Source organism: Mustela erminea, chromosome 7, assembly GCF_009829155.1.
Source record: "Mustela erminea isolate mMusErm1 chromosome 7, mMusErm1.Pri, whole genome shotgun sequence".
NCBI classification, from domain to species: domain Eukaryota; kingdom Metazoa; phylum Chordata; class Mammalia; order Carnivora; family Mustelidae; genus Mustela; species Mustela erminea.
Genome location: NC_045620.1, coordinates 89,244,683 through 89,254,617, shown reverse-complemented (window position 1 = coordinate 89,254,617; position 9,935 = coordinate 89,244,683). Strand labels below are relative to the sequence as shown.

General features: G+C 52.1%; 1 protein-coding gene across 2 annotated transcripts; it reads left to right on the top strand.

Moving 5' to 3' along the window:
• Positions 1–2,444: 2,444 nt before the first annotated feature.
• On the top strand, positions 2,445–9,366 carry TEX261 (testis expressed 261). 2 transcript variants are annotated; one of them, XM_032352403.1, is made up of 6 exons: positions 2,445–2,603; positions 4,209–4,288; positions 5,454–5,607; positions 7,649–7,716; positions 8,448–8,550; positions 8,722–9,366. In XM_032352403.1, the coding sequence occupies exons 1-6, from the start codon at positions 2,585–2,587 to the stop codon at positions 8,835–8,837; spliced, it is 540 nt and encodes a 179-aa protein (XP_032208294.1). In that variant the 5' UTR covers positions 2,445–2,584; the 3' UTR covers positions 8,838–9,366. The 2 variants fall into 2 exon arrangements, with proteins under 2 accessions (XP_032208294.1, XP_032208293.1); XM_032352402.1 differs by lacking the exon at positions 2,445–2,603 and adding an exon at positions 3,085–3,283.
• Positions 9,367–9,935: the final 569 nt, after the last annotated feature.

The window sequence follows — 9,935 nt, the reverse complement described above, 5'->3', positions numbered from 1 at the left end:
AGAGATCATAAGCAGGTGGAGAGGCAAGCAGAGAGAGAGAGAGGAGGAGGAAACAGGCTCCCCACTGAGCAGAGAGCCTGATGTGGGGCTCGATCCCAGGATTACACAGAAGCTTTAACCCACTAAGCCATCCAAGAGCCTCTTTCTCAGGAATTCTTAAGCAGAGGTTTGGGACCCCTTAGAAGTCAGCAGACGTAGAAGTCAGAGAGAGAAACTCCAGAACCCTGGAAAACTGGAAGGAAAAATGCTTTCTGTCTTTATTTGCACTAACCTCTAATTGAAATTGAGCCTTTCCCTCTGTTGTGAATAGAGACAACAAACTCCGAATACTTGTTAGCAGTATCTGCAACTCTCCCACATGATTGACTGTATTTTGAGATATCATTTTGAATTGTCATTCATACCTCGTCATTGTGGTAGTAAAGGAAATCGTTTCTCTACTTACAACCCTTCTGACGTAGAATGTGTATGCTTTACCCCAACGTCAACCGATTTTCCAACTCTCTGTACGCCAACTTGGTGTCCTGTGATTTTATTCAGTTCTGATCCTAACTACCTGGAGTTAGTGTCAGACTCTCCAAGTTTAAGGGTTCAGTCCCACAAGAGCACCCTCACTTCAGATGCCAGCTATGGTCACAGGTCATCAGAGCGCCTATGGGTCCAGCCTGGCTACAACGTGGGGGATTCCCAACCACCCTCCTCAGGCTAGATCATTGGCTAGACAAAACTTGGAAATAATACCTCAGCTATAATTGGCTGACAAAACTTGGAAATATTTACTTACACTTACCAGTTTACTATAAAGGTACAGATGAACAGTGAGATCAAGGTACACATAGGGTGAGGTCTGGAAGGCTTACAAGCCCAGGAGCTTCTGTCCTTGTGGAGTTGGGGTGGGCCACCACCCAAGCATGTGGATGCATTCACCAACCTTTGAACCCCATAGTTTAGAGATTTTTATGGAGACTTCATCACACAGTCAAGGAGGCCAACCCTTCCTTGGCCCCAGCTTCCCCATCCTGAAATAACTCAATCTCCAGCCTTCTCACCTCAGTGGAAGATGGGGAATGGGACTGAAAGTTCCAAGCTTCTTTTTTTTTTTTTTAAAGATTTTATTTTTATTTATTTATTTGACAGAGAGAAATCACAAGTAGATGGAGAGAGGCAGGCAGAGAGAAAGAGAGGGAAGCAGGCTCCCTGCTGAGCAGAGAGCCCGATGCGGGACTCGATCCCAGGACCCTGAGATCATGACCTGAGCCGAAGGCAGCGGCTTAACCCACTGAGCCACCCAGGCGCCCCCAAGCTTCTAATCAGGACTTGGTCTTTCTGGTGGCCAGCCCCCATCCTGATCCATCCAGGAGCCCTCCCAGAGTCTCCTCCTTAGACCAGAGATGCTCCTCTCACCCTGGAAATCCCAAGGGATTTGGGAGCTCTGTTTAACACACTCTTATCACCTCTACTACTTGGGAAATTACAAAGGCTTCAGGAGGTCCGTGTCAAGAATGGGAGCAGAGGCCAAACATATATATTTCTTACTATGTCATTAACAGGTAGTTATTAGATTTTCCATTAGATCTGGTTATGGTATGCATTAATAAAGAAACATTACTATATCACATATTTGGCTTTCTAAAAAGTATTTTGATACCTGCATTTCAGTATAATTTCTTTGTTGTAGCCTTATGTATTTTTTATTGTGGTAAGTATATGTAGCACAAAATTGACCATTTTATCCATTTTAAGTGTACAGTTCATTGGCATCAAGCATATTCACAATGGCAATAATCACCGCTATCCATCTCCAGAACTTTTTCATCTTCCCCAACTGGAACTCTGTACCCATGAAACAGTAACTCCCCATTACTCTCTGTTCCCCTCCTCTACTGGCTACTTTCTGTTTACAATTTTGAGTACTCTAGATACCTCAGATAAGTGAAATCATACAATATTTGCTCTTTTGGGTCTGACTTGTTTAACTTAGCATGTCTTAAAGGTTTATTCATGATGTAACATGCATCAGAATCTCATGTCTTTCTGAAGTTAAATAGTATCACATCGTATATCTAAAACGCCTTTTGTTTATCCATTCACCTGCTGCTGAACTTTTGGGATGTTTCCACCTTTATGAATAAAACTGCTATGAGCATTGGTGTAAACTTAACTCTTTGGAGTCCCTACTTTCAATTCTTTGGGGGTATATACCGAGGAGTGGAATCGATGCACTATTTGGTAGTTCTATGTTTAATCTTTGAGGAATGTGTATTCATTTTTATGCATATAAAGATCATCCTGAGATGAATAGCTTAGCTCAGTCCCCAACACTTTATTTTGCATGCCTGTCGTGGCCACTAGATGGGGAGCTTCTTAGCAAGGGCTCCGCTGTCCTTCCGCCCCCTCAGTAACTCTTCCAAGGTCTAGTAAATGCATTCAGGGCCCAGTGGGCGCGCTGCGTGCCCGCCACTGGCGATGTGCCGGCGACACAAAGATGCAGAAGGTACCCTAAAGGAACTCAGCCTAAAGGGAGAGTTCACGCCTGAGGATGACTAATTAAAGGCGCCCAACTCCCGCCCGTGCCGCTTCCTAGATGTATGACTTGAGGCAAGGTAACCTTCCTTGGCCCCAGCTTCCCCATCCTGAAATGACTTAAAATCAACTTCCTTCCCGAAAATACAGCGCGGCCTTTAGCACAGGGCCTGGCCCGCGTTAGGCACGCAACCAAGTCGTTCGACTCAGCCGCGGCAGCAAGACAAGCTCCGCGGGCGACCTGCCTGCAGGCTTCCGGCCGGCGGCGGCTGGGGTGCGGCCAGGCGGCCCTCTTGCGCCCCGGACCCCCTCCACGCCAGCACGGGAGCGCCCTGGGAGTGCCCCGAAGGCTGTCCCTCCGGGAGGCGCCGCATCCCCGCCCTCGGGCACCGTCCTGCCTCCCCCGGCGGCGTCGCGGGCCGGGCCCTGGGTGCAGCTCCGGGTGGCCGCGGCTCCGCCTGCAGGGTGGTGTTCGCGGCCGCGGCCGGCTGGTCTTCCGCGCCGGCGGGAGGCGCTAGTCCGGGTTCGGCCGGGGACGGCGCTCCGGCCGGGCTCCTCTCGGCGGCGGCTCACGGCCCTCTAGCCGTCCGCGGGGCGGGGACGCGGCGACGGTGGCGGCGGCTCCGTGTCGCCGGAGCCGAAGCGCGCAGGCCCGTCCCGGCGCTCGGGGGCGGGCGGGGCGGGGGCGCCATGTGGTTCATGTACGTGCTCAGCTGGCTTTCGCTCTTCATCCAGGTGGCCTTCATCACGCTGGCCGTCGGTGAGAGTGCGCGACCCGGGTCCGCGCGGGCTCCTGTCCCGGCATCTGTGCTGGCCGGGGTTCGCATCACGAGGGCGGTCGCATCAGGGGGCGCCGGAGCAACCCGGGAGACTCCTGTCCCATGCTCCAGCCTTCGCATCCCTCCCCTTCCCTGTCCCGCCGGATCCTGCCCCCTCTTGCTGACCCCACCAGCCCAGTGGGACCGTGGGTCCCTCCCGGTGTCACTGAACCCGCCCCGGCACTGCTTGGGAGTGGCTGACTCGAGTGCCCCTTGCCGGAGCTCGCGCATCCCCAACCGCTGCCGTGCCCACCTTCGTGGCCCTATCGCGCTGAACTTTTCCCCGACGCTTATCCCCACCCTTTGGCTTGTGGCCCTTCCCACTGCCTACTCTGTTGGACTTTGACACGCTTAAACTCTGGCGAGTTTTTACTCTTGGTCCCAGCCGAGATCTCACCTCCTCCGGGAAGCTCTCCTTATGGGGTTTGGTTATGCCCTGTACTTTGTCTGATGTAGCACCTGTCACACCGGGATCGGCTGATTGCTCTCCCTACCCCTACCTACCCACGCTGGGTCAGGGAAGGGACCTTGCCTGGACTGGCCCGGCACTTGACCCATACTAGGTGCCTAACAGATATTTAGTGAATGAGTGAATGAAATTCCCCCTTCGTGGACCAGAGGTTAGCATTGTGCTGAGGCATCAGATACAGGTTTTTCCATTCAGTTTTACAAAATCTTTTTTCAGTTGCCCTGACAAAGTTTTGCTTCTTCAGATTTGGGAGGACCCCACATGGGCTGTTTGGTTTGTTCCTTAGGGAGTTCATGAGGGGTTGATGGGATCCCAGCTGCAGACAGAGGCAGACCGGGATGGTGGAAGTGACCCTGGCTAATGTTCTCCCTGCTTGCTCCTCTTCCCTACCCCCCCAGCGGCTGGACTTTATTACCTGGCAGAACTGATAGAAGAATATACAGTGGCCACCAGCAGGATCATAAAATACATGATCTGGGTAAGTGGCAGTTTTTTCCCAGGATTATCGCCTCTTTTGGCCTGCCTCAAAGGAGGAAGTGGGGAGAGTTTGGCAGGGATGATGAGACCTTTGTCCCTGCTGTTTTCCTGAGGGCACCATCCCTACCTCCTTCACCTGCCCCTTGTCTCCTGAGTCTGCTCTCCGGGTCCAGGTGTTTCCTCGCCCCCCTTCTCCAAGTGGCAGTGCTTCACTGCAGACCCTGTTCTCAGATCCTTAGGGTGACAGCTGAGTGCACACTCTGTGGTGACAGGACCATGGCTTGGCCTTCATTTGGTTGTTTCCCATTGACTCTATAGCCCCTTGCTCCCTCTGCAGCATTTAGAACGAAGAACGAACCTAAGGACGGTTTTGAGTACATGAGTTAGAGTACTGTACTCATTGCCCTCGTTCTGATTCGATCAAGTAACTTGTCCTAAGGGAGAGACGCCTTCCCTGGCCTAGGCCCTGCCCTCCCGCGGTCTCACAGAAGGCTTCTGTTCCTGAAGACACAATCCTTGCCATTGATGTCAAAGTTACAGGAGTGCCTGCTGGCGGATAGATTCCTTCCAGCTTCAGGAAGGTGTGGGGATTGGGACCATTTGGATGGGAGAAGTCCAGTGCCTCTCAAGTCACCTGGTGTCAGCAGCCACTCAGGACATGGCTTGGGGTAGAGAGTTAGTATTGGAGACAAGACCATTAGCAGTCAGCTCTGGGTTCAGAGGCCTGGCCTGTGGGTTTTGGTACAGGAATTAAATCTTCATTCTACCAACTGCCATTTGTTAAGTGCTGACGATCGTAAATCCTTCAGAAGTGTTTTTCAAGTCATAGATCGTAAATCCTTCAGAAGTGTTTTTCAAGTCATGGGTCTCATTATTGGGTTGTGTCATCAGTTCAGTAGGTCATGATCGGCATTTTCAAAAAATAGAAGAGACTAGAATTGAAATTTGATCTGTAAAATGTTTACATTTTGCTGTAAAAAATTTTGAGAATGCCATTAAAAGATGCTGCCCTTTGGGCACTGAGAGACAAGTTGGGGAGGACTTGTGAAACAAGAAGAGATTGAAGCATGAACCTAGTGTTGCCCAGAGCAGGTGGGTGTGGTTAGTAAGACCAAGAAGGCTGCCTGGAAGAGGCTCCCTGCACTGTGTCCCTCTGGTTGTTTCAGTTCTCCACAGCTGTGCTGATTGGCCTCTACGTGTTTGAGCGCTTCCCCACCTTCATGATTGGCGTGGGCCTCTTCACCAACCTCGTCTACTTTGGCCTCCTCCAGACCTTCCCCTTCATCATGCTGACCTCGCCTAACTTCATCCTTTCATGCGGTGAGAGGGGCAGGGTTGGGGAGGCAGTCGAGGTGGTGGAACTTGGCCAGCTCAGTCCAGGGCTCTCTGGGGATATAGAGAAGAGGGGCAAACCACTCAACCCAGGTCCTCCAAGAGGCCAGGCTGATTGGGAACATGGTCTTCTCACACTTGAGGAGTCTAGAGTCTACTTGGCTCTAGTGACTAATATTTGGGGGGATGGCGTGGGGGAGTAGGATATTTAGGGAGGGCTTTCCCAAGGAGGTGAATTTGAGAAGGGAGAAAATGTGGGTTTGATGTGTAGTTATGGGCCCTAAGAAACCACTTGGCCAGGAAAAGCCCAAAGCCCTACCCTGGCAGGCAGGTAGCTCCCCGCCTAGTCGTCTGACCCAAAGTCTTTTTTTTTTTTTTAAGATTTTATTTATTTGGCAGACAGAGATCACAAGTAGGCAGAGAGGCAGGCAGAGAGAGAGAGAGGAGGAAGCAGGCTCCCCACTGAGCAGAGAGCCCGATGTGGGGCTCGATCCCAGAACCCTGGGATCTTGACCTGAGCCGAAGGCAGAGGCTTTAACCCACTGAGCCACCCAGACGCCCTGGCCCAAAGTCTTGATTAACATAGGCTTCATGGGGCCATGGGCTCCCCTGCAGGTACCGGTATTGGGGTAGACAAACGTTTAGAGGACCCTCACCTTTCTGCCTTTAACCTGGCACTGCTTTCTGATCCTGGGAGTCATTTTTCCTCTCTGGCCTTGGGTTCTTGATCTATTCAGAGATGATGGACTCAGCTGACACATAGTAGATAGGTATAGATATCCCCAGAAAAGATTCTGGGAAGTGTTTGGTTATCAGGATTATCTTTTCTCCCATTAATCATTACTAGTTATCTAGCCTTTGGGCAGGATGTACATGTAATTGGGAGTTTCCTAGAGCTGTTTGACTATTTCTGTGGGCGAATGTGGAAAGAGAAGATTCCCAAGAAGGGCACCGGGTTAAAGCTAGGACTGGCCTCTTACCCTGAGTGCCTTGGGGAGTCCACCAGAGGATGTGTTTGGTGAGGGTTGGTGTGGGGAGTCCTTCCCTGGAGACCAGGCCTCTTCTGCATCTTCCCAGAGGGTAGAACCCTCCCTGTCCCTGCTTCTATAGGAGCAGACCCTTCTGGCGTCCCTTTGTTATTCCCCCAACCTGCCCTTTAGATGTCTGAGAGTTTTGCTGAAGATCTGTGGGCATTAGGCACCATCAGTCTTCCAGTTTCCCCAGTCTTAGCGTGTGGCTAGGCACGGCCAAGCTCTGCCTTAGAAGGGGAAAGGCAAGAGAGGAGGAAAGAGAAAGAAGACGTGGCATTTGGCTCTGGTGGTCAGTTTAAGTAGGTGCTTTGTTTTGGTGCCTGCCCTTCACCTTACCATGAGAACAGGCCGGGATGCCTTTCTCTGAGCAGCGCGTCCCCAGGATCTGCAAGTTGTCTCTCTCTTCCATAAATGTGGCTGCGTCCTTTACATTCCAGTTTAGACCAGTGAACCCTACCCTGGGGCAAAATGAGGAAGGACCCTCTCCCCGAGAATTTGGAGGAACCCTAAAATTGCACCCCAGAGCATGTAGCAAACTGTGCCCTTGTATTCCTGAGGAGTGAAAGCCTCCTTATTCGAGGTCTGCCCAGTTCAGAGTGGAACCTCTTGGGAGTACGTTATCTGCCCTCACATGACTTCCTGCACCCACTGTGCGGGGGAGGGTACTCTTCAGGACTCACACCCATTTAAAAGCAGGTTAATTGTCACAGTGCTTTGGATTCTGTAACCAGTCTCATTCTTATGCCATTCAGAGAGCTTTCTTACCTGCCTTCTAACCCTTCTGCAGTGGGAAGGTAGGAGCTAACCACCCTATTTTTAAAGAGGGAGAACTGTGTTTCGGAGGGTAGAGTACTTGGCTTATAGCCATACTCTAAGTTGGGTGTAAGACCAGGACTAAGACTTGGGCTCCCAACTCCCAGGGGCCTTTTGAAGGTTAGAAGTCCAGCTTCTTCTTTAGTCTTCCCCCCAAACTGACTGACTCTTCATTCCCTCAACAGGGCTAGTGGTGGTGAATCATTACCTAGCGTTTCAGTTTTTTGCAGAAGAATATTACCCTTTCTCAGAGGTAAGAAGTGTTTGGTACGTCATACCACCAGCAGGGACAGAGGAAGTAAAGGGGACTTGGGTGATTTGCTTCGTGAACTTATCTGAGATTTGAATTAGTCTACACGGGGATAACACATTTAAAAAAAATAGTATTGATGAGTTTAGAAAGTGGTGTGGCTGAGGGGCAGGGATGTCTTTGGCTGAGACGGGGAGGATGCTGCTCTCCCCCAGGGAGTTTTTTGGTTCTCCCAGGATCACAGCCTAACACCATGAGGTTGGGACGGGGTGTTGGGTTGGCCTTGTCTGACCCAGACCTCACGGGGCTGGGCAGTTTGCAGCCCTGCAGCCCAGCTCCTCCCAGCAGCCTGCTAGGCTTTTTTCCTCTCAGGGGTTCCCCACATGCTCCTGCTCTGGTTCGGTCCCCTGGGAAGAACAAGATCACTTTTGGGGGGAATATGGGTCAGTCATGGTTTTGCCCTCCATCTGCTTCCTTTAGTTCGGAAGAGTCGTTTGTCTTAGTGACCAGGGTTTGGGGATTGTGGTCCTACTCGGTCATCCTCGACCTGCACCGTTCCCCACTGATATTCTCCACGTCTGGGGTTGCCCTCTCTCTGCTTCCTGGCCTCCTTCAGAGATAGGTGCGGGGCCTTCTGTGCATTCTTGTCCGCCTCTGCAAGATGCATGGTGACCATGTGTCACCCACCCTTGGCACCTCCAGGGCACCGTCTTCTCAGTGTCTCTTGTTGCTAGGTCCTGGCCTATTTCACTTTCTGTCTGTGGATAATCCCGTTTGCGTTCTTTGTGTCCCTGTCGGCTGGGGAAAACGTCCTGCCCTCCACCGTGCAGCCAGGAGGTGAGAAGGGGTTTGTCATGGGTCTCAGTGGGTTGACTTCAGAAGGCCTGGGTCGTGTGGGGAGCCCGAGCCCAGCCCTGTGATGGAAACACTCGGGCACCAGGTGGGGACAACCATGCTCCCATGTAGACGGTGGCACACACACTCATCTCCCTGCCTATGTCTCCACAGATGACGTGGTCTCCAATTACTTCACCAAAGGCAAGCGGGGCAAACGCTTAGGGATCCTGGTTGTCTTCTCCTTCATCAAAGAGGCCATTCTACCCAGTCGTCAGAAGATATACTGAACCCCTTGGGGAGGGGATGCGGGGACAAGATCAGGAGAGTCGGGGCCTGGGCCTCTGCACTAGATGGGGGCTGTGAGCCTGGAAGGCACCGTCCCCTGGCCCTGGCCCTTGTCCCCTTGACTCTCCCTGAAGCCCTCAACCCTCTCCTTCCTTGAAGGGCTCAGCTTGGCTCAGATCTGACGCTGCTAGAGGCTGTGACCTCAGAGGGCACCGGGGAGGATGGCAGAGCCTGCTTAGCCAGGCGGCCACGGTCCCTCTGGTTAGGCAGAAGCTGAGCTCTCTGTGACCCTCCTGCCCGCTTCCGTGGTGTCAGGAGGTTCTGGCTCAGCTGGGGCAGGCAGGGCAGGAGCTATGAAGCTGGAGACCAGATAGGAATAAGTTCTCTGGGCACATGGCTGTGGGGAGGGGCCGTGGCTTGGCATTTCTGAGAGAAATAGTTTTTGCTGTTGAACTGTGATTTCTGTCCCAAGTGCTGGTTCCCATTTGAATAAAGATTCTAGGTGGCACTGTTTGCCTTAATATCCTGAAAGTTCATCTCCCTTTCTTCCTGTTGACCTTCTGCCCTGGACTGGACTGGTTTTTCTGCTCCAGAGGCTCCTTTCCTGGGTTTGGGTCTTGCCCTCCCAGAGGACTGCTCTCACTGCCCTTTGTGAGAAACGGGCAGAGATGAGGAGCCGAGCGGGGTCAGGGGAATTGGCGGAAGCAGCCTTTCTCGTGCCCCTCCCTTTTCTTCCATCTCTTCTTTCCCCAAGGCTCCATGGCTGTGACACTGGGGGCAGAGGAAGGACAGTTTGGGACTGGGTTGGACTTTCAGAACATCTGCAATATCCTATTTGTAAGCCTTCCCCTGGGGAAAAGGAGTGGTTTCTGGCTGAATTCTATCTTAGGCCCAAGGAGAAAGAAAATAGATATTGGCTTCCAGGCAGCCTGGGTTATAGCCTAATTTTTAAGAAATGGGACTGAGGGGAGAAACGGTTTGTCACTCTAAGAGCACACAGAGGCTGGCCCTCTTCTGTGTGCTCTTGGCTCCCAGGGAGCTGACCTCAGTCTTCTAAGAAGGTGGGCCAGATCCTGGCACAGACCAGCATTTGCTGACTT

Coding starts and splice junctions, on each gene's coding strand:
- TEX261 (XM_032352402.1), top strand. CDS start 3,214: ATGTGGTTCATGTACGTGCTCAGCTGGCTTTCGCTCTTCATCCAGGTG. Junction 4,289..5,453: donor TCATAAAATACATGATCTGG/GTAAGTGGCAGT, acceptor TGGTTGTTTCAG/TTCTCCACAGCTGTGCTGAT. Junction 5,608..7,648: donor TAACTTCATCCTTTCATGCG/GTGAGAGGGGCA, acceptor TTCCCTCAACAG/GGCTAGTGGTGGTGAATCAT.